The sequence below is a fragment of the Oenanthe melanoleuca genome, chromosome 4, assembly GCF_029582105.1.
Source record: "Oenanthe melanoleuca isolate GR-GAL-2019-014 chromosome 4, OMel1.0, whole genome shotgun sequence".
NCBI classification, from domain to species: domain Eukaryota; kingdom Metazoa; phylum Chordata; class Aves; order Passeriformes; family Muscicapidae; genus Oenanthe; species Oenanthe melanoleuca.
This window is the reverse complement of record NC_079337.1, coordinates 20,845,126-20,872,922: the sequence shown is the minus strand read 5'-3', so window position 1 is coordinate 20,872,922 and position 27,797 is coordinate 20,845,126. Positions and strand designations below refer to the sequence as shown.

General features: G+C 40.9%; 1 protein-coding gene across 1 annotated transcript; it reads right to left on the bottom strand.

Moving 5' to 3' along the window:
- On the bottom strand, nt 1–26,969 carry MTTP (microsomal triglyceride transfer protein). The gene is made up of 18 exons (XM_056489198.1): nt 26,780–26,969; nt 22,122–22,309; nt 21,399–21,542; nt 19,306–19,413; nt 18,467–18,583; nt 17,307–17,446; nt 16,342–16,492; nt 12,889–13,046; nt 11,871–12,039; nt 11,186–11,293; nt 10,038–10,250; nt 8,840–9,051; nt 8,134–8,231; nt 7,911–8,032; nt 6,892–7,119; nt 3,021–3,145; nt 2,502–2,672; nt 1–1,616 (listed from the first exon to the last, which is right to left on the bottom strand). Exons 1-18 carry the CDS (start codon nt 26,838–26,840, stop codon nt 1,448–1,450), a joined length of 2,682 nt encoding a protein of 893 aa, XP_056345173.1. The 5' UTR covers nt 26,841–26,969; the 3' UTR covers nt 1–1,447.
- Between the last annotated feature and the right edge of the window lie 828 nt (nt 26,970–27,797).

Genomic DNA, 27,797 nt, shown 5'->3' with positions numbered 1-27,797 from the left:
TTTCACATTGTATTTTTACCTGGTTTATTTAGGCTTTGACTAGAAATGTGCCAGCATTTTTAGGAAAGATAACAAGCAGACTATTTCATCCCACTGACAGTTTGATTTTTGCAGATTTCTGCACTCTTGGTTTATACAACACCAAAGAATTTGGATTTTTTTCTTAATCTTGTAATAAATCTTTTATCATGACAATTTATGAGGTTTTCCTGCCTGCTTTTGAGTTTGGGTTTTTAAAAAATAAACAATTGTTCTCGGCTTTTTTTTTTTTTTTTTTTTTTTTTTAACAGCACTTGCTCACCTTGTCCTATAAAAATTAAATCAGATGGATCAGAGATCAGCTGAGCTGCAATGGGATATATTTTTTTTAATCTGCCATGCTGATGGGAATGTAAAACTTTTTTTTTTTCCCACAGATACTATGAAGACACTGTTTGAGGTGTATAAGTAATTTTAATCAGAGGACTTGTCTGAGTAGTGATTGGTTTTTTTCCATTGAAATAAAAGCCTAACTTACCTAGAAGAAAATGTTCTGGCTTTGCTAGCCTGTGCATCCAAAATTTATTTCTTTCAAGATCCTTTCCTTCTTTGCAGTTCAGAGTTGCCTTAGTGGGTGCTCATTTTTTTAAATGCATCTGCCTTGATTACACACAGGGAGACAAATTTTTAGGAGGCAACTTTGATGAGCAGCCAGTGTTGGCTTAACTCTGCTCCTGCTTCTGGTAGCTACAGAAATTATACCATTGATTTCAATGAGAACACAATTAAGGCAACTGTAAGTCCTTCTGGAAACATAACCCCACACTGTTAATCAATTGTATTTTAACTACAGCAGTTAATAAAAAAAGTCCAAAAGATAAATAATAATAATCCAGTTCCGCCTGCTTAAAAAAAACCACAAAATCCTTTAAAATCATGTAAAATAAAACCTGTTTTTTTGTAAACAGGCAATACTGAGTAGGCAGGAATTCATGGTCCTATCTGGATGTTAATTTTATTTGAATATTTGAAAGGGGATTGGTCATAGGCCTAAAACACCTAAATACTTTAAAACACATTTATAAATAATCATTCATTATACATCATAATTGTTCTTACTGCATGTCAAAAACACAGACTTCTGTATTCCCCAAAGAAGGAAAAATGAAGGATTACTTTTGCTTTTGGCACAAAAAAGTAAAAGAGCAAGCACCACCCTTAAGGGAGTGCATGGAATGCCACCAAATTGGTCTTTATTTGCCTTAGGGTTGTTTTTTTTACAAAAGTTTTAAATATAGGTTAATATGTAAACACTGTGCACGCACTGAGAGTTTGATCCCGGCCCATTGAAATCAATGGCAAATTTCCCACTAACTGCAGCAGTGCAAGGTCAAGCTCCATGCTGGTAAGGTACGTGCAGGCCTAAGTCATTGAGGGATTCAGGAGAGTAGGAGCTCAGGTCCTGCTCTCAAAACCAGCTGCCAGCAGAGTCAGACTTCGCGCCGATCACCCTCTTGCACATGTTGGAGTTTTCCTGGTGGAGAGGGTATTCGTTCCCTGCCAGCGTGGCTGCTTTCCCCCTCCTGGCAGTGTAGCGCCTGCCAGAGGGCAGGCTCTCATACTTGGTCATCTGAGTCCTGCAAAGACACAGCACCGGGCTCTGGCATTAGCAGGTTTATGCAGAGCTTGCACCCTGTTACAAACACCCTGCACACAGGTGAGCTGGCACTTCCACATTGGGCAGATATAATCAGCAGATGTTTTAGTAGCTGCAGGATAGCAGACACTGTTTTCTTAGGATTTCCTGAAGATTCTCAAGGTCTTTGATTCCTCTCAGGTTTTTAACCATCTTTTGAATGAAAAAAACCTGAATCTGGCACAGGCTCTGCAAATGTTATCTTCCTTAGTTCTTAGCAAATAGGGATTTAAGAGAGAGCAGTAAACCAAATAAACCCAATTTAATTACTATTCTTTGGCTACTGAAGAGCATCTTTTTAACCTTATCACACAATTGCTTAGTTTTCAGGAAAACTGGTGCCTCAATAAAGTACGATAGAACACAATGGCTGCAAGAGTTTAACAGACCAGGTACTTCTGTTGACACAAGTAAATAGCAAATGATGAAGAAAATTTTCCACTTCAGCTCATTTATGGCTCTGCACTTCCTCTCTCAACAGTATAATAGAGAACTACTGCTGGTAAAGCCTGAGGTCACCATCAGAACTGACTGCACATGAAAACACTACTGCCCCACCACTTGCAAAATTAAATTTAAAAATTGGACTGAAGTGCACATTCGGAGCTGATCAGTTGTGATCTTCAAAAAGATTATTTCTGAGTCTCAGGGGTGAGGGACAGGGAATGGGTTAGCAGAGAGGTCTGTGTGTAACGGCCTCTACTGCACTTGATCGTGTTAAGTTAGAATTTGGCCTCAATAGTTAATCCCTTGCATCTGTGAAAACCAAAAGTTCCAGCAGATGGCTGGAAGGACACCTCAGAAAGCGTGTGCTCTTAGTTCTTACCTGAATGGAGAGTCCACTCTGTCCATCTGCATACAGACCAAAAATGGGTACTGTGAAAACTGCACTGTGGAGATGAAGTCTAAAGATGTTTCTGTTTCCAAAGTGGTTTCCATACCAGTTTTTAAAAAGAAGGAATCGACCTCGGTGTTACCAGCTATAAACATGGCTACCCTACAAAAAACATATAAAAATCAGACATTACAATTATTTCAAAACACATTAAAAGAGAAGAAATTGAATTACAAACAGTCCTACCATACATACATTAAAACTGCCCTCAAAGGACCCTGTTCTTCATGTGAAGGTATATAAATGCACGAGACCAGTGGGAGCTGGCATTATCCAGGTGGGAAGGAAAAGAGAAGTACAAGCATTCTCCCATGTACATAACTATTTAAATAATTGCTTAATTCTAACTCATCTGCAAGGTCTTTTACATTTCAATTAATCTCATTGGTGCTACCATGGCTGAGAAGCCTGTGCTGCCTAAAGCTACAGCATGTGCTGGGAGTATCTCACCGGTTCTTGACGTTGGTTTTGGATTCCCGGTACCACAGGCTGAACTCCATCCCTCCGGAGATGTCGATGGCCAGTCCACCCATGAACTCCGCACTGGCCGTGGGCCCAGACTGCAGCTGGATTTCCTGGAGCCAGGGGAAAGCACAGGTTACTGACTGCAGACCTCAGAGGTTTCCTTATTCCCTTTGGTGCTGCACTCACACCACTTGGCATTTTGCAGGAACAAAAAGGAACAGAGGGATTTTCTGAAAGGATGGACAAAACATCCTGATGAGCTCCCCTCCCTCAAAAATGGGATGAAGCTACAGCAAGGTACCTTGCATCCTTCCCCTCTCCCCTGTGTGCCAGCTGGCATGATTCCTGCATGGAGTGTCACTGCAGGGAATATCATGTCTCCAAGAGCTACGACACAAGCCCCACGGAGGCTGTGATGGCAGTTCAGCTAAATCAGATTAAACTCCTTGCTGGAAGCCCAGCACTGGTGCAGTGCAGTGTGACTTCAGCACCCTTGAGCAGACCTGTACTGGCAGTAGGATGCTGCCACTGGCTCCAAACCCATCATATGAACAGGAATTATGTCTTCAGCAGTTGGGTGACCAAAACTATCAGCTAATGCACCTTAATTTGCATTTAATGCATCTTCTATCAAATATCAAATGTGCTCATGGCTTCATAAAACCTGTAAGGCTGGACTGGAAACACATCCATAAAGTCCATTTTGGAAGTGGTAATATAGCTCAGGTTCATGGCAGTTCATTACTTTTAAGATTTGACCCACAGCCAAGATTTTAACGTTCATCCAGTTTGGCAATGTAATTCTCTTTACATAGTTGTCCTACTTCCCTAAGAACTAGTGGATGAATTCACCATTTTAAAAGAAGCATTAATTTGGGAAAAGCTTATTTTGATCATGTGCCTCACGTGATTCACCTTTTGCAGTCTCACAGATAATTTTCCCCCTCTTCCCAGGTTTCTGTGCCTGTGGTATTCTCAGCACCTGTAATGTTGCAGGCCTTTATAGGACATGGGGATATGAATTTCCTGCCCCTTTTTGATGTCCATGCACCCTAGAAGTCTCTATTCTCTTCTTAGTTAATGGTGGCTCAAACTAATGCTGTTCCAAGATTTAAGAAAGAAGCAAGCAGAGAGTCAGACTAGCTTCCTAAATTCCTATAGCAAGGAGCAACATCAGGGAAGGTTTTTGTTCAGAACATCAAAATTATCCAGCTGTAACCGAAGACTTGGATAATTATGATAGCTTTACATGGTTACTTCACCTTTTAGGGTAAGTTAACTATCCTTGAAATTATTTCCTTGACAGAACCAGCTTGGCAGAGCCACCTTGGCAGTCAGTTGCTGCTAAAGTGGGCTTGAGATTTAAAGAATGCAGTGGGCTGGCTGTGGCTTACAAATCCAGCGTGACCCCAGCAAGTGTGATCATATGATGCTCTGATTTCTTCTTTCTTTCTCACCCAAGTTAAAATCATGGACTGAAACTGTGGTCTTTCTGAAATCAAAGGGAGTTTTTATACTGACTAATGGGGCATAAAATACTTCTCTAGTTGGTCTGTTTAGATGTGGACATAAAGCTTGTTTTACTTTATTTTACTTTGCTTTTAATTGGGACTGGATTGGTGGATAGCTGCTAATGAGTGAGGAGGTAACAGTATACATGCTGGCAGAGATACGTACACACAACCAGAGGAGCAGATATTTTTAGATGTATTGTCAAATTGCACCCAAGAATATTAAAGTAGGCTGGGTTTACAAAGGCTGCACAGCATTCAAGGCTTAAATGCTACCTAGAATTAAGCTGTATTTGTCACTGAAACCAGCAGAGAAGCTAAGGGGCACTTGTCTTGTGTTTTACAAGCTCATCTAGTTCCTTATTTATAGCTCAGTCCTGTCCCTCGTCTCATGTGCAAATCCAATCCAGGCTGATGGGAGGTGTAAATCACAGGGACCCAGCCTCCTCAGGAGAAGTATTTTCCTTTCCTTTCCTATTTTAAGCTTTGTGTCTCATTTGCAGTGGAAAATGTGATTCAAAAGATCAGAATCAGTCATTTGTTTTAAAATGCTGAAATGTGCCATGTTTCAATAAAAAACAGTGTCTTTATACACTGTAATGCAACACAGAGATGGCTACAACAAGCACTTCTCTGGGAACTGGCTACCTTCCACTGGGGTCTGGCTTTCAAGTGGCTTCTCTGACCTATTAATACAGTATTTAATTTCTCTGGGCTTCTGGCAGGTGTGTTGCCTAGGAGAACTATTAACACTGCTGAACTTTAATGCAGGTGACTTAGGAGTCTCAAAAACAGTTTTATGAGAGCTGTTTATTTTGCAGCAGGAATATAACTTCTGGTTATTCTTAGCCCTCAAACAACACTGTGGCCACGTGGAATTGCCAAAACCATGTTGATGTGCTGTTGAGCTGGAGTGTAGCTGTAAGACCATTCTTTGAAAGATGGGCTGTGCTTAAAAGGCTGCTCAGCCTGAAGGTGTGCTCATCAGTGCTTTAAATCATTCCTGCCTTTGTGGAGTGTGGAGGTAAGACACTGCTGCAATGCTTCCAAACATGCAGTGACTGACTGAAAACACTGATCCTGTTAAAAATGGCACACAGTCCCAGCCCTGGCTGCCCCAGGCTTTTGAGAGGTTCTCCAAAGAAACGGAGAGGAGAATTTGCCAGTGGACAGAGCACCATGGGTGCCCAGCCAGCGGATTCAGCCGGAGTATGTCTGGAGCTTGGTGCATGCACAGCAGTTGGAAATATTTAGTTCTCTAAATGCTCCCTGTGCTCAGGACTAGACATGATTATCTTTCTCACCTCTGCGGTCTGTTTGTTAAATAGGTCACGGTAAAGTTTTTGCCCATAATCTGCGTGTGAACTGTAAAGCACTGCTGGAATGAGCTTTACTTAGCCAATTTGGCCTTGGAAAGCCCTCTGGACATTGCAAGGAGCTGAGTTCTTGATGGGGAAACTTGTCATGAGCAGAGGGTGTTTTTGTGCAATTTTGGGCAGAGTGGATTGTCTCATCATCTACTTTTGGCATTTTCTTTTGCCAAGAATTAAAAGGGAAAAGCCAGAGTAAAGTTTGAGACTGCAGATGTTTCATGAACTAAGTAAAGCTGTTAAATGCACAGGTTCTAGGGAGATCCTGCTTGGGAAGAGGAAAGATATCAAAGCAAGTGCTGACCCTGCACTTTGAGAGAGATTTTTAGCCCTCCAATAACACATTATGTAGCCAGTTATATTTATATGTGAATCTGTTTAAGCACAAAATTAGCAAATCCTTTGGGGTGACAGTTGTATAAAAACAGTGTAGTCCTCATTTTAATTCCTTTTTTGCATAGAAATAAACAGTTGAAATCTGGACCTCTTAGCATTGTTCTTTGAAGGATAGTTACCTGATTCATTCACCTGACAATTATTGCCTAACTGGACACAAGGCCCCTGGACAACTCATGAAGAGGAAAACTTAGGTGGTCACGTGGGACAATACTGTATTACAAGAAACTGTGAGAGGGAAGGTCATAGCTGAGAGCAATATGAGTTTTCAAAAGGAAACTCAGTTGGAGTTGCTTTTGTTAAGTTTCAGTTTTATTTTCTATAATATCTTTTCTCACCTTTGTTTTAGGTTGCTTTTTATGTAATTTCATTCTGGTTTTTAATACCCATGACTTTTCTTTTGCTCTCCTCATAAGGGTAGCCTGTGTAACACTGGTCAGGTTTATCAGCATTGAAAACAAAGAAAATAAGTTGTCCTACAATATCAGTGTAGGGAAGGAATCATCTGTGCTCAAGAGACAGAAAAAGAAGCAAACAGTGTGCTGTAAGAAAATAGTGTAAATAGTGCAAATAGTGTACCTGTAAGAAATCTGTGAGGAGGACAAGGCCTTTCACCACATTCATGGGATCTCCAGTTGCCGAGAGCATTTTAGACATCAAATCACCATACCCTTGGAAAAATGTCACTGGCCTGAGCTGGAAATCGAACAGAATGGCTGACATGCCAGCAAAGGAGTCCAGGTTTTCCTCGCCTTCATCAGGAGTTGCAGCTATTATGGACTCCAGACCCTGAGCTTCAATCACCACCTACGAAGGAACAGTGATACAGAATCAATAAAAAAATACTGCCTGACTCAGACTATTAACAACACCACATATTTTCTTAATGTCTAAGAGCCTAATTCTAACTTATGTCATTGTAGTGGAAAAAGTATGAGGTTCAGACTTAATAGAACTAGGTAGTGCACCTAGAAAAATGGAAAGTAAAATAATTTCATACCATGTTTTTGCCCTTTAGGTGCTGAGCAGGATTTACCCACATGCAGATCATAATCCTGACACTAGTTTTGTTTCAAACACATTTCCCTTTATTCATCTGACTATTTTTCACAGACAGCTGGGAGGAAAAGCCAGAGATGTTTCACTGCACAGTTTTTGTCCTGCATAAATTTAGGAGAATTATAAAACTGAACGTTCTTGCCAATATTAAGAAAAGTCTAAAACATAACATTTAAATCTCTTTGATTTGTAGATTTGATCTACTCCTTGAATTTCCACTCTGCGACATAGCTGAACTGGGACCTGATTTTACAAACTCACAAAGCTTTAATGGATTACATCAGATAAGCAGCATAGGCTTTACACAGACACAGACCTTGATGTATGATGCAGAATGAAACACTTGTTTTGTTTATGGCAAACACATGCCACTAGCCAATTGTGGGGTTTCTCCCTGTGACTGGTTTTCTCCTGTTATTGGCTTGTTCTCTGCCCAGTGTAGCAAACCTTAAGGTCTTAAGCATTAGCTGAATTGACTTAGAAGCTGTCAGACAAGGATCACATACTGGCTTAGTTATTATGTACAGTGTGGCAGTTACCTGGATGGCATGAAGCTCAGTGTTTCTGTCGAAAACATGGATGTTCACATTACTTCTCCGTAAAATGCCAGAGCCGGAGTAGAGGATGTCGAGGCTGTACGTGGATGACACATCAGGACCACCTTAATTAAAAAAGAAAGAAGGTACCTGTGACTAAACTAGTGGATTAATTAAATTTTTAGGAATGCAAAGAGGGTTCAAAAGCAGTTTCATGGTTACATACGTGTGATATATCCAGTGTAGGCAGAGGAAGAGCCCATCTTGGAGAAGCGATCATAGTTATGGGCACGCATGTCCTTCAGAACTTGCCGAACTGTTTTGCTGTGGTATTTCAAAACAAACAAACAAAACCACTGAGAGACAAAAATATTACAGTACCAAATGTATTACTTTTTGGTAAAAAGATCAAATTTGAGAGAGGGTAAATTTCCCAGTAGGAAAGAGGGTCTCTAAAACCCTTATCTTTTCCCACTAAAAATCTACCCTAACCCAGAATTTCTCTTTCAATTTCAGGTACTCCCTGCGGTCACAGGAAGAAAGGTAAGCAAAAATCTTGCTTGAAAACGAATGGTTTTGAGAAGAAGATATATACTGATTATCTTCATTCTCACACTGTGATGTTTAAGATTTTTCCACATCACTGGTTCGTGAAATAAAAAAGCAAGAGACCTACTGAGAGAATTAAGATCAACAAATTACATTTTCATAGTAATGCAAGTCAGATGCCTAATTATTTTTTGTACCTGTGAAAATGTGAATAGCTATTAAAAGAATTACATTGAAATTAAGAGATCTATTCTGAAATAACAATACAAGGGACATAAGAATAAGATATCCTTTTATACTGTCCTTAAATTTTCATAATTCATGAGAATCTGTGTGGTTTTTGTAAGAAAGGGCTGTATTTATTTACACTGAAATTAATGTACCTTGAAGGCATTTCAAACTGCAGTATATCCTGGATCATGGAGAGCATGTACTTGTTCATTTCCATAGGCAGTTCCCCAATGGAGAGCAGGATGTTTTTCACTTCCATATAGGATGGGTTACTGTTTAAGATGATGGCAGCTGCCGTGGTTCTCACTGTCTTTTCATGGACTCTGCGAGTCTGGTGGTATATCCTGTTCATTGTTTCCTTCACCTGGTCAGGAAACACATTATTCACTCAATGCTAATGCAGATGACTGAGCAAAGTACAGGTTGGAATCTTGTTTATAATATCAGCTTAAGTTAGCTCCATAGCTAAGGCTAATACATAAGGATATATTTTCAGCATCATGTTTTTCATGGTCCTTTTGGAATGTTGAGACATGTATAGCTCAGTGATCACAAGGACAAGTGGGACATCTGTTATGCTCTCTCAGCCACAGACCAAATACAGCCTTACACACAGGTTTACAACTTGGGGCTGTAAATAAGTAGCAGCACGAAGAACAAAAGCCATAAGACAGAGATTTTCTTTACTGTTAAGGAAATATGTACTTTAAAAAATCAAGAATATTTTAATTTTCTAGATAGTGCCTGTGGTGTCTAGCGCCCCTAAGAAGATTGTGACTCATGTTTGTTATAGGGGAATCTGTGGAAAGCCATGTAGCCCCATTGACAGAGTGGCCTCCAGCATGCTCATTGCAGAGCAGCACCCTGACAGCCTCAACCTTGGCAGCCAGGATTGAAAGGTATGAAATGGAATGCAAGGTAATGCAGCAGAGGCACGACCTCTTGTCCCACCCTTTTCCATGTCTTTTCCTACTCTTGGATGCTGCCGGGTAAAATGCAGCTATTTTGCCCTTCTCTTTCTTTGTGTGTTCTCCCTGACTATGTGAAAGCACAAGCAAGAGCAGGGGTTGCACAGTGCTCCCTCTGGCGAGCAGAGCAGACTGCATGCCACGCTTAATGGCTGTGCGTGACCCTGGAGCCAAGGGCTGACTAGCACATGTCCACCAGTCCATTCCTTGCCTTCAGCATGTTGACTACACCACACAGCTTTGTGCCATCAGCAAACTTACTGCGATTGTACTCAACCTCTCTGTCCATGTTGCTGATGACAAGAAATGAACTCTGTTAATTTATCCTTTATCTTTAATACAGTCTCCTGCACTCCTATTCTAGGGCAGTATATTTTCTTACCTCTTTGGTGAGAAAAGAAGGATCATATCTCTGCAAGGCAGTGGCAGCAAGGCTGCTGATGGGCCCTTCTCCTGACTCAGCATACTTCAGAAGCAGTGGAATTGCTTCGGGAAGGACCGCATTCTTCAGTGCCAGCAGGTACATCCGCACGTTGTCATCTTTCGTGGCCTTCTCCAGTCTATTTAGAATCAACCTTTTGGCTTCCCCAACAGCCTAAAAAAATCAACTGCACATTAAACAGGGACCATAAACCTCCCTTTTCCCCCTTGCAGGAGTAGAAGGGGCAGGGCTGGGTTCTGGCATGATTTTGTTTCACATGGTTAGCAAAGGTGTCATTTGTATGTTGATGGCTTCCTTCAAGCATAACCACAGTGACTGCAGCCACAGGGACACCTGATCCAAAGTTTTATCACTTGCCAGCTGCTCCTGCCAACAAGTCCCCACAAAAAAAGGCAAGGGAAGTGTTCTTCAGTGCCTCATAACATAATGTTCTAAAACTGCTTGGCAATTAACAAGGGAAATTAAAAGAGCCTGTTCAGGTGCTCTGTATATTTTCAGCGGTGTGCTGCAGTGCTGAACAACACAGGTCCAGCAGCCTTGTCTGATCATTGTCACCAGCATCTACTCAGTTTATGCTCAGAGTAAAAGTCTTCCTCCTTCTATGCATGTTTGGGACACAGTTGAGTACTTGAATCAATGAATTTTCTTCACAGAGGTGAAATAACCTAAGGTGATTGCAAATAATAAACAGATTCTGAGTTTGTCAGTGTTTCTCTGAGGATATGCTAAGCTTTTGAACAAGGCAGCACAAGTACTGCTTCTGCTGATAGATTCAGCCAGAAATGGGAAGAGACAAGATTAAGGCCTAAATCTGACAAAGTATAAGTCATTATTTAAAAAACAAAAACAAAAACAAAAACAAAAACAAAAACAAAAACAAAAACAAAAACAAAAACAAAAACAAAAACAAAAACAAAAACAAAAACAAAAACAAAAACAATCCTCTATCAAACATGGGAGTTCATGGGCTTATTTTAAGTGGGAGAATCTGCTTCCCATATCTGCCATGCTCTTCCTATAATGTCACCAGGGATCGATCACTGTGTTGCAGACCAGAATTTGGGCAGCAGTGACCATCGGATACTCACTGGCAGCTTGCAGCCTTCTCTGTCACACAGCTTTCTAATGAGTGCTCCCATGACAATGACAAGAGTTTCTCTAATATCTTCATTGGCGACATCCCCCTTGAACTTCTCCTGCCATGCAAAAGCAAAGCTGTTTAGTGCCTCAGGGTAAACATGACAAGCCACACTCTGCTGTGGGTTCAATAGGCTCCCTCATTTTCTGTGAACATTAATGCAATGCCAGAGCAGTGATTACCGTGATGGCCTGGGCTCAGACTAAGCACAGCTCTATCATTATATATATATTATATATAATAACTCAGTGTTGCTTTCACTTAAGAGCTACATTCAGTGACTCAAGCAGATTCATTTGGGGGAAAAAAAAGGGATTTACAGTTCTGGCTACAGAACTTTCATAGACAACAATCAAAGAACCCTCAAATTATTTTCCTAACATTCAGTATCATGTTTCTTTTCCAAGTACTGGATTTTGGTAATATTTTACAAAGTAAATAAACTTCCAGTCTGGACCTAGGAAGGTTTGCTGTTTGCAGGCTCTATGTTAATGGCACACTTACAGGAAATCCTGGAAGGCATAAAGAAAAGAAAATTAGAAACAGCAACAGTTGTTTCTTCTTCTCTTCCCCTTTGACTGTGACAAGGCATAAGAGTACTAGCTCTGTTATATTTGCTTTGTCCTTGGACTTACAGTTAATAATTTCAGGAGTGTTTCACTGGGGTGAGAAGCAAATCCACAGGCGTACAGGAACCGCTCCTGCAGGATAAAAGTGCTTGAATCCTTAAAGTCAAGGAACTCCAGTATGGCCTCCAGTGATTCTGGTGTCTGAGCTGAGGTTACAGCATCCACTACCTGTGGGCTACAAAGAAGTGAAAATTAAATGAACATATCATTGCAATGAGCCAGTCAATACTGAAAAGACTTGGCTGCATATTGAGATAAAGAAGCTAATGTACTAAAATAACTCTTCATTGCAAGTAAGAGAATCTTTTACTCTTGTTGGAAAAAGTGTCCCTGAACTCTCACCTCAAAATGGCACACAAACTCATATCCATGGATATTATTTGAATTTATGCAAATAGGAGACCAAAAAAAGTATCAGAAAACCCAACTATCACAAGTGTATTAAAGTTTACAGGACAAGGTTGTAAATATAAAAGAGGTTTTTACTACTGCATGCACAATGGCACAGAGAAAAGGCTTTTAGAGTGACTCTCACGTTTTTCTCCATTGCTAACTGCCACAATTTATTTGAAGGATCCTGACCATATGACTCAGAAATGCTTTTCAGCTCTCAAGTCTTGGTGTGCATGCTGTTCACAACCAAACTCTAATACTAGGACAATCCCCAGGCATTAATCTTCCCCTTCCTTGTTGTCTTTCCTATTGCAGGAAACAAATGGGAAGTCAAGAACAAGTTACAGGGTGTTTTGGAACAAGTATTTGGTTTGAGAACCTTTGGCTAAACTACAAAGCATGTTGCTTGCACTGTAGATACAACCCTGATGACTGAAGGGTGTGCTGAAAATTTATTATATTACAAGAGCAAACAGAACTTTAAAAAAAATCCTTTTTCTGTAGACATACTGAACACTGAGTTTCCAGTGCTAGGACATAACTAGGAGAACTCAATTTCTTTGTAAGAAATTTGCCCTTCTTCATTTTTCAGTAACTTAAACATTTTAAAAGCTTGTTCATAGTAACTTACAGAAATTCTTTACTTTCACTTTTAATAATTTTCAGTATCTCCTCTTTCGTAGCTTTTCTGATATTCTGAATGAAGGACAAAAAGCTTTTTGCTGCTTCAGGTTTGGAAAGTCTGTCAGGATGCATATGTTCTCTGATGCTCTGCCAGTGCTCAGAAAGCTGCAAAACAATTCATATTATGTCAAATCTCTCAGATTGTGGTTTTAGTTTTCAAAATCAGACTAAATAAATGCAGATACGTAGGACATCTGTTGCTCAAATTAGCTGAAATCCAACAAATTGATGATCCTTTATCTTAATATTAGTTAATTTGTGATAATCCCAGTATAAATATCTTTGAAACCTCTCTATAGCTGTCTCTCTTCCAGCTCTTTAGTATTTTCCTGATGTTGTACATGACCTTAAATGCAATCTGTTTTGGAACAATAAAATTTATTTATACTGTAACTGGAATAAAGTGAATTCTCTTCTCTTGCAAATGTACCGTGCTTTCTGGTGAATATGGTGATTACCTTATGTTCCCATTTCTTCCTAACTAGATTATTTTTTTAAAACAGAGATGCACAATTCCCAATCCATCAATTAATCATATTTTCTGAGAAGATGGTAATTTTGGGTCAGTATAGAACAGGATTAAATGTCAAATAAGTTACTCCCATTTTTTATTCATAAACTTGCATACAAAGGGATTTGTAGCTATTGTACAAAATGAAAGGTATTAGAACAGGCAATTGGTGGTTGCTATATTATTCCCACACCACATTTTTTACCTGAACCTGCTACCAACATGGTAGCAAAGCACCCATATCTGTCCTTCCAGATCCACTCCCATAAGAAACTGGTGCATGTATTTTGACCTTTCCTCTCTCCCTTGCCTTTGCCTCTGTTATCTCAAATTATCGAGAACATTCCTTGTTGAAAACTCAGCTGTTCTTTGCAGCAGTCTTTACTGCAGTTTTCCTGAGTGGGAAATAACAGCAGCACCCATTTGACCTTTGCTAAAATACTTCCCCTCTGTGGATTTTGTATTGGGCAATAGCACTTGAACCTGCTGGCAATTAGAAGTATCATTCATCAGTACAGAGTGCAACTTCTATCGACTGTAACAAACAATAATTAGGCAACAATGATTGAGACATAGGATATTTCCTGAGGATTAATGACCAGCTGGGAGGAGCTCATGTTCTGAGGCACAGATGGGTCTTTTAACTTCAACTGGTGATTACTGCTTAGCACCAAGGTCAGTATTGCTATTATTAACTGAAATTGGATAAACATATGGGGCACTTTTTATTCCCCTGGCTGAAGTTGCACCACAGTCCAGCAAAAAACCTCTAACCTCATTACTCCTGTATTTTCTCCTGTGCAGAGCCCAACTGTGTGAGCTGCTCTTAGTTTAGCCCACACCCTAGAGACAAGCAAGGTGGGAGATGCAAACTGGAGCCATCTCAGGCAAGAGAGAGTGGAGACCAAGCCTTCTTCTTTGGAGGGGTGCTCAGACTGTTCAAGAGCTACAAGGAGCAGCTGCCATCCCCTGCAGTGACCATGGCATTAAAAACATAGTTCACAGTTGACTTTTATGAGGGCCTTCATTCTCCTGATGTAAATCTCAGGCAGTTTGGATTTAATAACCCAAACATTCAGGCACAAGATGCGCACACTTCTACATGGCAACTCAGCATGGACCCAGGCCTGTGTTTCTCTGACAGAGAAATCAGAACAGAGGTCTTATGGACACTCTAGGAAAACTCCAGCCAAACCAAGAGGTTCCAAACCGAGCAGAAGTTGGTTTTGAATGTCAGTACCTGACATTTGTTTACCAACATACAAAAGGTGGCTGTACAAGACAGAACAAACACGCCTCACATTCAGAAGGGGCAAGAATCCTTTCCCATAGGAACAATGAGCATAAAAGAGTGTAAGATGCATGAGCTCTTCTGAAAAAAGCATGCTTTATGTTGTATAAACACAGAAATCTAGACCTGATTTTAAGTGCAAATATTTGCCATAACCTCAGAGAGGCTAGTGAGGATAGAAATGGTTAATTTACCAAATTCATAAAGATAGAGATAAGACCTGTTACAATTTTAAAAAGGGCTTTGGGAATGTAAAACTCTAAGACACAGCATGTCAGTAGAGCATTAATGTATACTATGATATACAAGTACCATATGCTATGTTGCTGCTTTGGATACAGTGTTCTGTTTATAGAGCCCATCCTTTCATAGCAGTTACTGAAAAATACAGTGAGAAAGCAGAACTTCATTCTCCTCGTTCCATTAGGTTTATAATGACATACTCAGTCCCCAGGCAGTGCTCTGGAATTATACCCTGTGTTTGTTATCTTGGTCTGGAAGTTATAACTGTTATGACAAACTCAGTCACAAGTGACAAACTGGTCAGCACAAACCCCGATGGATAGTCAGGGAAAAAACACCTGTCCCTACTCTGTTTAGGATTCCCTGTTCAGAACTGCTCCATCACACATGCAGCACCATTTCTATATTCCCCAAATACATGTTTTTGGTCTTCTCTGATTCAACATGCATTAGACAAGATAAATTATTACAGTGTAATGCTACTTCCAAATAACTAGCACAAATTATAATATAAGAACATATTTGTGCTCATAAGGAGTATCTCTGGAGGATTAAAATTATATAGCTGAATAGAAGTTATATCTTGCTTATCAACACCAGAGAATAATGATCCTTAAATTAATGTTCCTATTCATTCTTCAATGATAATAGCATTAACACTGTTTGCTAACAGTTCACTGTAATTTATTTAGTTGATGATTAACATCATTAGTAAAACATAAGATGATGCATTTACAGTGCCATGCTCTTAGCCTTCACATGTCTTAAATATATTAAAAAAAAAAAAAAAAAGGCAATTTTTTTCCCAGGAAAAATGAGAACATTATTGAACTTCCCAAGAATATTAAAGCCTCATTTTATACTTGCAAAATACCTATAAAATCCTCTAAACAAAAGATTTCCTCGGGGTCAGGTAGTAAGAAGAGGTTAAATATACTACCAACAAATGTTTAGCCTGCCTGAGGAATTCCTAGGCACAGTTCAGCTCCTCCATGACAAAACTGTTTACAAACACCAGTCAGCCATCTTAATTTTCCACCCAGAGGAAATAAGCTTCTACCAGCTCAAGGTTGGCAAAGGTGAGATAAAACAACAGGGTGCTGTATTTTCTAGTGATCTGGAGAAATACTGCAATCATTAAAAGAAAGCAAAAAGGTTGGTACTTTTAGTGGTAGATGCTTACAACACTCTTATGGGGTGAGCACCATTGCAACACTTCTGTACTCCCTACCCCAGGGTGTATTTTATATTGATAGGTTGGACCTGTCCTAGTTCTGCTTGGACAAAAAAATTGCTTTCACCCTTGTCCTGCTCAGCTAAGCAACCTGATGTCCAATGAACCTGTGGTTACTTACTGAAGGGCACTTTTTGCATTCGGATTTCACTGGCTCTGCTTCCAGGGGCATGGCAACATAATTGGGGTCCAAGGTCTTGATCACACCAGCGACTTGCTTTGCAGCGATCAGTCCCATCCCAGCTTGGACTGACTTCAGTTCCAGCCTCTGCCTGTACATCCACACAGTGAGGACACCATTAGAGTTCAACCATCAGCACTGAGATTCAGAAATCACACCAAGAGGAAACAACAAATCCCCTCACAGACAAAAAAAAAAAAAATAGAATATAGACTTATTGAAGCTTTATTTTAAAATGTTCAGAACATGGCAAGTCTGTGGGGTTTTTAAGGTAACAGAAATATCTGATACCAGCAGAATTACTGCTAGAATTATGTGCAATAAAATACCTGTATGAGAGACTTTCTAAAGCATAGATTTATAACACTTGATAAGCAGCCTTCAGTATTCACATACATTCTGAAATGTTTCATATATTTGTTCTTAAAATATCTGGAAAGTGAGATTTTTTTGACAGTACCTTTTCTTTTAAATATCTACTATTACTGAGATGCCTGAATCATTTATCTTGTATGAGTATCTCCACACTTTCAGTGCTTTGGAGTTTGAAGTCTAACACAGATCGAAGTTTCACTGTTGTTTCCTTTCTGTGCAGCAGATTTTATTTTCTATACTTCCAAACTCTCACATACTAGAAATGGAAACCCATCAGAAGTATTTCTTGAGAAATGAGAAGACAGAACACCTATAGCACGAATGGGTACATTAAAAGGGTTTGGCCAATTCCTGCTGTTTTCAGTTGACTTCTTATGAATGCCATTATTTATTATTTGTGGTGTGGTAGAATTTAATCAGTGTTGGACCCGGTACCTGGCACATCTAGATTCTATAAGATCTACACATTAACCTGACTTGAACCACTGGTCCTGCTATATCATCAGTGACAGTCCAATTGCCCAACTTACTTTGAAACTATTTTGGCACCTGTTTTTCGCCGGTAATTCAGAACAAAAACGAAATTTTCTTCTGCCTTAATGGATTTAATGAAACTGTCTTCCAGCACATAAACTGTAGCAGATGTGCCTTTTGTACCAACATCCAAGATCTGAAAATAATTAAAAAATAAAACAGAAAGAGGGCCATTCAACAAAAAACAAAGTAGGAAAAGAGCTCGCAGTTCCAAATGAGGGCAAGTCTTGTAATGAAGTAGAGCCTTTTGAGGAAGGTGCATATAGGCTGCCATCTCAAATTAAGCCTATGAACCAGGTTTTCAAGAATTCCCTCTGCAGTAAGAAGCCACACACTTCTATACACATGCTTCAAATTCAGTATGTACCAGGGTAAAAGACAGTAGGAGCAGGGCAGGAAGTTATGGAGCAGGTTGCAACTGAGAAAACACCCAGTACTACATTTAGTTTAAGATATGCTTTAAATAAGACAAGAATATTTTCCAGAGAAATGTCTTGTAAATGAGATTGTCATGTTCACATTCAGATCAAACAAGGTAGCTGGCTGAAAACAAGATGATGCCTTTGTCCTAAGTGTGAAAATTGGGAATCCCACTCATAGTGTTAAGGCAGCTTATTAAGAGAGTGTGTGTGTCTTTGTACTTCTCTGAGCTGAGAAAGGTCAGTTTATGATGTAGAGAATCCCAGAGCCTTCAGCAGGTGTCCAGCCTGCCCTCAGCAGTCACTATTTAGAAAGACATTTACTAACAGTGGAGGACTATTAGGGCTGTAATAGGGCTTCAGTTATCTGTATGGCACATCTGCCCTGTTACACCTGTGCGTTAGGGAAGCCTTTGACCTTCCAGGCAAGCCTGACCAGGCTCCATTCAAGAATCAGCATCTTGCCTGGCATTTATAGCAGATGGGAAAAAGGTTACTGTTATCACTGTATACTGTATCTGTATCAGCTGAGCCAAAGTGATTTACACCACAGGAGAATCCATTTTCTGTTCTCTCCATGGGAGCTAATATGACATTTGGGCTAGTAAAACTACAAAACTTACCTATAGAATTTGCTTTCTTTAATGCAAGAAGGAGTTCTGAGAAGATGAGTAGTAGCTGCTAAGAGTATATTTTAAATAGGAAGAATAGATTTTATTTTGTTAAAGAAATCATACCCGGTTGTGGCTGGTAAATCTTTTCCTTTCTATTTCACAGGAGTCTAGGTCTTTTACTTTAGTCACTTGATCTTGCCGCACATGGTAGGTAGTACTGCATTTCCCAGAAATGTCCACCTTGGAAAAGAGAGTTAGATTAGGACAATTTCTTTAATTTTTCTTTAGGATCCCACAACACCTTCTAAAGATAAAGCATTTTCTCCACCATTGGAATACTGTACCTGACATGCTGCACTGCTTGGGTTTATTTAACAGATTTGAGGATGACTGTGGTTCTAACTATCGGCTTTGGATTGGCAGGGGTACTATTCATTAGATGGCTGGGAAGAAATGTAACAATGGTTGTTTAAATGCAGCTCACACTTTACTCTCAAATTTAAGTTAAATTCAAGCTTTGTTCAAGGAGACAGGTTTAGAAATTTAACAATGGACAGCAATTTAAATGGATGCAGCTAAACCAGTGCTAACTTTATGTGGGCACTCAGATTTAGAATGGGACTCCACTGAATTGAATTTAGGAATCAACCAACTTTAAACAGCAGTATAGTCACTTTTATAGTGACCTGGTTTAAAGTGGTTTATCACCAAATTGTGCTAAATTTATAAAGGTATTTGTATGAATTGTACTACTTCTTTGTGCTAATTGCAGCAATTTGACTTGTGTCACCAAATATTCAGAAGCCTGTCTTTACGTCCCTAACCTCATATGTGATCAAAGGGCTGATTTCTATCACAGTTTACTCCTAAAGTCAGCAGGATCCATAGGTCTGCCTTTCAGAGCAGATCAGGCTCTGCCTGCTCCTCAGGTGATGATAATCTTGCTTGATAGAGCACCATACCTCAGTGGAAGAGCCAGAGTGCAGCTGGAGCTGGAAAAGGCTAGCCAGACCTCTCTTAATGTTCTGAGTAAAACCAGGCTCATTTTGATATGAGTAGAAGGTTTTAACCTGTAGGAATTATAAAAAAAGTATATAAAAAGCATTCAAAAGTGTATAACAGATCTGGTTAAATAAGAAAGGAATAGTGAGGATCCACTCCAGAAAAACTCCCTTTACAGTTTTCTGATTAGGAAGTTGAATTTTGAACTGTTGCCCTTATTTAAGCGGACTGCAGAGGCTGCAGGGCCTGACAATAACAGTACAAACATGTTTTGGCCTTCAGCTGAACCTATGTGCAGTTTCAGTGCAGTGAGCATGTCTCCACCTGGAATTACAGAGAATTTAGATGGGAAATGGGAAACTCTTCATAACTTCACAGGCAACTCATTTTCCCGCATAATCCTCAAGTAATTGCTCCCCACGAGGGAATAATATCTGTTGCACTTTAATCAGAGGTTCCAAAACTCAGGATGAATCATAGATAAAACAAAGATAGAATTACTTCAATGACGTGTCAAACATATCACAACCTTTGCACTTCATGGGTCAACTGCTGTGCTTGAGTTTCTCTTCTGGTAACAAGACTTTGCACCTCCACTTTGCATTCAAGGTGCTTTAAAAGTGCCCTTTTTTCTGGAACTGTAAGTACAACCAGTGTGTTATCTCAGGGCAACACTGAGAGGTGAAATTACTGTGCCAGGGATGAAAGTGTCACACCACAAAGAAATCATGAAAGGAGAGTATAGAGTCTATTACCTGAGAAAAAGCCCAAGTTTTTAATACTACATCTTAGCCTTAGCATGTGAAAGTGTATGTATGAGGAGCAGATGCACTCTGACTTCTATTCTGTGCTCTTCTGGTACCTCTATTCTCATGTAGGGATGTGTACAGTTCTCAGCCAGTGCTGTCCTGTTTCTTTTTATGTTGTGTAAAACTGATGACAAGGCTGAGTCTGAAAGTTACTGAGCAGGTCTGATAGCAGCTGTAATTCAGCAGGCTGAGCTGGTGGCCAGGGTATGTGCTCAGTGCCTATTTACAGCAGGAGGTAAAGATCCTGCTGGGATAGAGTGTCACAGACCTCGCTCTGCTCTGCAGAAGGGAAAACGGAGTGTGACCTTCAACCTTCCTCCTTTCTCACAGCCCCTCTGCCCATGTCCCACCTGCTGAGCATTGCTCAGGCTGCAGAGGGGAAAATGGGGCCCTTGGCCTAATGCCACAGGCAACAGGAGGGTGAAGGGCCGGGGGCAGAAGGCAGGAGCAGCCATGGCTTGAGCCTCACCACTCCCTGGGCAGAAGAGTAGGCCGAGTACAAGGGGACACAAGCAGCTCTGCAGGGAAAAAGAGAGTGAGGTAGATGTACCTGAATCCCCTTCTCAGAGAAATTGGGACTCTCAGACCTACAGGTGTTTCTGTGCTGCAATAGTGCTTTGGTGTTTTCTCAGGGCAGGATATAAAACCCAAGCACATGTTGAGACACACCTGCTCTCTGACCCTTCTCTTCTGATTTTTGGAGACAGTCTCCCAGTGGGGAAAAAACATATAAGGCTGTAGCTCTTTCAGCATCAAGCTCATTAACTTGGGACCATTGAAACTGCAGGTGACACAGAGTAAATAAGCAAAACAAAGAGCTGGGAAAAGTAATCCTGATAAAATACCTGGTAAGGGTTTAAAGTGATTAACACTGTTCCTCACAGACTCAGTAGCACATCCCTCATGACAAATTGTATCTCCTTATCTGCCCTCAGGTCTTGGACAAAATCCTGCCCACTTTGAAGTAAATAGCAACTGTGCATATATCTACATGTGTACCTATACCTTTGTGGACAATCTGCTCTATACTTCCCCACTGTGTGGTGGTCTCAACATACAATAGGCTTGGGCTAGAAGGTAAATTACAGTCTGTTCTGAACTACTGTACTTCACACAGAATTATAGGACACAATGGCTTATTAAAAACACTGAGTGAATAGTAAACTGGTAAATTCTTCAAGTCTGCTACAAAAGATTTGTGTCATGTTTCTTTAGGGACTGAATTTTAAAAGACAGGGTCTTACTTTTCCACGGACTAGCTCAATCATTATGGGCCTCTGTAAAGCCTCCAGATATTCTTTCCCAATGATCTTCTCTGTGCTTTTTCCTTTGAAGATGTTTTTAGCAGCTGGACGTTCATTTACATTTTCAACCTGAACATCTTTCATCTAGAAAAGTAAAAGCAGAGAAAATTAATGTAGAGAGCAGTGTAGAATTGGCCTGGAGTAGGCTAGATAGACTAAATCACATAATAAATGTTCTTCATTTCTGCATTTCTGGTTCTGATCATTTATCTTCCATGATTACTATGTCAAAGTTTACAAAAGAAGCCAGTGGTCTCCACTGGGGAAATAAGTGCCAGAAAATCTCACCATAAAGCTAAATACCAAACTCAGTTTCTATTTAGAAAATGTCATGAACTGTAGGTAGAACTGAGGGCTTCAGACAACATATTGCCCCTTGGGTAAGGGTTTGTACAACAGTTGTTTGAAGCAATAGGTGCTGTATGAAGCAATTTCTAAATAGAGGAGATATTCTGAAGTTCTGGTTTATGATGTTAGATAGATACTTGTGAAGTCTTATTCTATAGGAATCAGATCATCAAAGCAGCTGGGTTTAGTTGATGAGACTAGAGAATAAAAGGTTTAGATCTTGCTCTGAATGTGAGTTCTCTGAGATTAGATTAGCAGCTGGATAAGTGCAGAAAAGATTGTGTATGTTTCAAGTTGTCTGAAGGCAATAATTACCGTAATTTTGATCAGCTGGTCATCATCATTCTCAGGATTTCTCCATAAGAGGTTGACATCCACACCAGAAGAAATCCGATATCCTGCACTTTTCTGCAGTGATGCTTTCACCTGATCAACATAGACTTCAGCTGAGTAAGCAAACTTATATAGCTTGTCATTATTTAGGCTTGGCCCAGTAGTGTGCCCTGTTTGGAAAGCAAAAACAAACAGCATTTTAGAACTAACTAACTCACATAATCACCATTTTCTCTAAGAAACACTTTTAGAAAAATTAAAAATTTAAGATTCATGGGACTGATCCTGCTACTCTTGATTACAGAGGCTGTACCACTGAAGCAGCCGGGTTTTCTGTGATTAAGCTGACACTGATTGTACATTTTTAATATAAGAATGGTCACAAAATCACTTGTTCTAGCTCTTTAAGACTCTTAGATTCTTTTCTTCAGCTATGTTAGCAATACAAATTAATCCAATTATATGCAATTCAAAATAGTGTTATTAATCACACAATTTGTGTGCTTAGCAATGTGAAATGCACTAATGTGATTTGTTGGAGCCAACTGAAATAATTCTCTGCATCTCTTGCAGGTTTATTGGGAATCTATCCATTGAGAGTCTTGTCCAAGGGTGACATGAATGTAATGAAAACATCAAGAATGTATTTTTTACATTAAATAATTAAGATCTTGTTCTTTCAACAAATAATTGTCCCCATAGCTGTGTCTCTGCTGTTAATGTATATATTTTAAGAAATATGGAAGGGAAGGGAAGGGAAGGGAAGGGAAGGGAAGGGAAGGGAAGGGAAGGGAAGGGAAGGGAAGGGAAGGGAAGGGAAGGGAAGGGAAGGGAAGGGAAGGGAAGGGAAGGGAAGGGAAGGGAAGGGAAGGGAAGGGAAGGGAAGGGAAGGGAAGGGAAGGGAAGGGAAGGGAAGGGAAGGGAAGGGAAGGGAAGGGAAGGGAAGGGAAGGGAAGGGAAGGGAAGGGAAGGGAAGGGAAGGGAAGGGAAGGGAAAGCTGGCTGTACACTAACTGCTCTTAACATTCTCAAAGCAAACACACATAGAGTGACCTTAGGTGCTATCTGTAAGCAGCACAGCACCAGCCTCAAACACCCAAATACTGCACCACTGAATGCACTGGGAATTTCTTCATAGAGTTCAGGAGGTACAGAGCAGAAACAACAAGTTCACAACAGAGTTAATCTAAGAAACACAATGTGCTATTCTCAGGGACATCTCAGTTTTATGACAAGTGCAGGGAAGAGAGGGGGAAAGAACAAAAAATCTCTCACCACATCTCAAAAAAATTCTTAAGCATGCTGTAATGGAATCAGTGTTTTCAAAGCCCCTGCAGAGATTCATCAGGCTACCCTGATTTATGCTGTATCCCTCTGTTTTATCTGACTCACTTAAATAAATTTCAAATCACTGCATAGATAGAAAGGAAAATCAGTCACTTTAATATTTTAAAGCACATTTAGATGGGTGCACAGGGTAGTTCCATCATGGTTGCATAGATGTATTCTGCAGGTCTTAAAGAATCCAAAACCCCTGCTTCATTAAGATTTTATTCACATCCTTCCCTGTTCACTCAGATACCATGGCAGTGGATTAAGGTCAGCTTCAAAGAATCTTTCCCTGAGCAAAATGGACACTCCACCAAGTTTAGTCTGCAAGTTGTGTAAACTGGCAAAGTTACAGAACTAAATGGACTGTGGTGCACCCAGTCTGGTGATCCCAGTGGGTCCAGCCTGCTCACACGTGAGAGGGCGATGCTGTAACTATTGATTTTTTTTCCCAGGGAGACTGAAGGACTCATGTTGGCACAAAGGGGCTTGTCTGTTTTTGCATGCCTTGTGTGTCTGTTTCAAAACAAAGTCACCAAGAGGCATACAACCCTTCCTGCAGGTTACTGTGAATTTCCTAGCCAATTTCCTTCCCCAGTTCCCTGCTGTGAAGCTACCTTACCCTTGAGAGCAGAGGACGCTCAGTGCCTGCTCAAAGGTGGCTGTGCCTTTCAGGGACACCCCTGGTTCCCTGCAGTCCCTTGGAGCAAGTTGCTTCCTGTTTAAAAATTTCTGGTTCCTTCATTTGCAGCAGAAACTGCAGTGCAAAGGACCTAGTGTTGGCTGAAATTTTAGGAATACCACCCACTAGGTGCGGAAAAAAAGTAAGGGAATAGCACATGCAAGAACAATTATCTGTGTGCTCAGAGACAAGTGTCTTATTAATTAAGGTGCATGTTGTGGTTTTGCTCCCTCCCTATTTTCAGTTAAAAGCACCTTTCACCTACCCTCTTTCCTTCCCCACAACTGAACATATACATGGTTTTATTCTCCTTTTGTAAGAGTTCCTTCCTTCTTCCTCCCTTTTAGCATTTGCTTGTCCCCACATACAAAAGAGCTGTTCCATCCTAAAGGAAACAGATGAGCAAATGATGCAGCAGCTTCTTGCAAGTGTCATGGAAGAAACAAATAATTGCAAAGTATTCCTGGGAACTAAAAGAACATGCAGTTTTGAAAGCCTTCACTATTTCACACATAGAAAACACTGCAGGAGCCAGGGCAGAAGACAGCTTTAGTTGCCAGAATGGGAAAGGGTAGGCCAACAGTGGATCACAATAAGAGAAGCAGCAGGGATGAGGCAGTATTGAAAGCAGTCCCACGGAGTTAGCACTGTTCCCTGTGGAAATGGGGAAGCCAAGAGAGACAACTGAATAGTGTGGTCAGGCTGAGAGGCAAGGGGGATCTTGACAGATGAGAGACAGAAATACAGGGCCACTGACCAGAACCAGTATTCAAAACAGCACAACTAAATTTTCATGCCAACTTCCATGAAGAAAACACCAGTACTATTTTAAAAGGAATATTGCAACATCTTTCTAATTGAAACTTTTCTTAATAGAAAGTCCTCCTTTTAGAAGCTCCTTCCTTTGTATTCAGCACAGCACTGGAATCCTTGCTGCCTGTGCAGCCATTGACATTTCAGCTGATGGCAAGTGTCCCACTGCCTGAGAAGGGAGGAGAGATGGACACACAGACTGCCATCAGCCTGGCCATGCTCTCTGGGGGTCAGAAGTGCTCCTTCCAAGGTGGAGTGCATAACACATAGTTTGACTAGTAATGTTAAGTGTCTGTCATTAAGGGTAACATGCCAAGTCTATAATTAAATCATGATACTGTATAATACAGAAGGTTACACTGCATGAGCAGAGACAGCTGTCAAGTCCTGTGCCTTTTATTAATACATATGGCATGCACAGCATGTGTGTCTCTAACTACTTGCTAGCTCTACCTTCATAAATCATATTTGCCACTGTCTCTGATACCAGATAGCTTTAAAAAGCAAAGCCCATCCGCTTATTTGAAAACATTTTTCAAGTGGAACTGTAATAGGAAAGTTTTATGTGTGCTGACTGACCTGAATTGAACAGAATAATGTTTCAATATTTCCAAAAGGCAGCATGGCTTGATGAAAAGGTAAAACACTAATCCTAATCTCAGCTCTCACACTGAGGCTCTGAGTGGCCTTTGGGCCAGCAATTTAGCTCTCAATCTCTCTGCACAAGAGAAAGAGGAAATCTGGCAGAGCTGAAGGGAAGACTAATTAAAGACAAAATGCTTCCTCAGTATCCTGAGGTTGTGACAAGCAAATATTACTTCACATCAAGAAGCTTTGCTTAATTGATATTAAGGGGAAGCTGGGAAGATCAGACATCACCATGTGGCACACTGGTACCTAGCCATAAACTGACTATGGCAGTTTCATGAAATAAATTCACAGGTAAAGGCACTGCCTGTAAATTTCTCTCCTTTGTAACTCCTGTCATAAGGGTGTATAGAGGCATGGAGGAAGGAAGGTTGCACTCTGTGCTTGCACAGTATCCTGGATTCCCTGCAAGAAGAAGGAGGTGGCACCCATGAGAGCACCTCTACCCAGGATGCTTAACCCAGGATGGTGTGTCCCTCCTGCTTCTCACATGATGAAGACATCCTCATTAAACTAAAACCTCAGCTTATGTTATAAGGTTGCTGCTCCTCTAAATTTAAGGTAAAGTTGTACATGAGGGGTCACTACAGACACCTTTCCTTGCTTCATACATTGGCACTGCTGAAGCAGACAGTCTCCAAGATTTCTTTCATACCCTTGACTTTGTCAGGACACCTGAGCAAAGCTCTTCTCACAGGGTTTCTGCAGACATCCAGCTTTTCAAGACTTACTACAGAGCAAGGTTCTCATGAAATTAACAGGATGCTTCTTACTGATTTCAGTGGTAGCTGAGTCAACCTCAGGAGCTGAAACCTGGAGAGCCCTGAGCACTTCCTGGCTCTGCTCCACCAGAGCACTCCATGTGTTTAACTTCTGAGCGTGTGAAAAGTCCCTTTGAAGTCGGTGCCCCCACAGTATGTCCTGATTAAGCAAGGTCAAGATCCCTGATCTCCTGGTCACACCACTGTGCACTTGACAACATCATCTCCTCCATCACCTCTGCTGAGAGGAATGCCACAAGCACTTAAACCTAACTACTAAATGCATCTTGTATTACTCAAGCATGTCTGAGTAAAGCTGATAGTTTTTGAGGCAAAACAGATCTGCATACACATGCTGGTTATGTCTCTGCTGAGGCAGAAGCTGAACCAAGCCCAGTACAGACCTACCTTTAACAGAGGCTGAGTAGGTAGAAATGATGCAAAGGAACAGCACAGTAAGAAGAATCATGCTGGACTCTGCCGAGCTCCTGACTGCAGCATGAAGTGCGAGAACCTCCAAGAAGTGAGCTGAGAGTGGAGCTTGCAGAGAGAGCCACAGGCTCGGCCACACTGTTTATCTAGATGTAGTAAAGGTCAGATTCCAAATTCCACACTCAGGTACTAAGTTCATGAAAGGACTTCCAGTTAATAATTAAGAACTAAGGTAACTGGTGGTTTCTACCCTATTTTATCGATCACCTCAGCTTTCATTTTTGAATACTGAGCCCACACAGACCCATTTCTGAGCAGCAGAGCCCACCTCCAGTGCTGGAAGAACCAGGAGACCCTGCCACCACTCCCTTCTCTGAATGAAAGGGCGATTGAGCGTGCTACTGCCAGAGGCCAGATCCTGACCACTGTCTCCACCGTCTTGCATCATCTGTCATCATCTCTGTGAGCAACTACAGAAGAAGAGGGTTTTTAAGGGTCTTCCTGGAAGAAGTACGTGGGATTCATCAGTGCCATCCCAAAAACTGATCCTACTTCAATACAGACTTAGCTGTGATGTCAGTGCTTGCTACATTGTACCACAGTAAATCTATGTTCTTTCTTTCAGCAGCCCCAGCCCCCATCTCACATCACTGAAGTGGCAGAAGTTAGAGCCTGAAAGATGCGATAGAACGAGTCATTTTGTCCCATCTCAGTGAAGGGTACCTGCTTGGCAAGGTTGGGGAGCAAGGCAAACCAAGCCCTTCCCCCTTTTCTTGTGCTTAGTTCACCACCTCCCTTGAGAAGGCCCTGGCTGACTAACCCATGTGCTTCCCTCTGACAGTAAATCCCAGGCCCTCTCACACTAACCTCATGGCCACAGGGCTGGTTAAAGCATGTCCTTCAGCTGTCCCTCAGGTGTCAGTGGGGCAGCAGGCCAACCCCCCGTGTTTCTTGGCACATTCTGGTACACAGCCTGCGAGGCTGCATGCTTCTC

Bases quoted from the DNA above. Each gene is read 5' to 3' on its own strand.
- MTTP (XM_056489198.1), bottom strand. From the start codon at position 26,840: ATGATTCTTCTTACTGTGCTGTTCCTTTGCATCATTTCTACCTACTCA. The intron at 21,543-22,121 runs GTAATTATTGCC...TTACTTTTCTAG, and splicing joins ACCAGCTGATCAAAATTACG to ATGAAAGATGTTCAGGTTGA. The intron at 2,673-3,020 runs GTGAGATACTCC...TGTTTTTTGTAG, and splicing joins AAAACCAACGTCAAGAACCG to GGTAGCCATGTTTATAGCTG.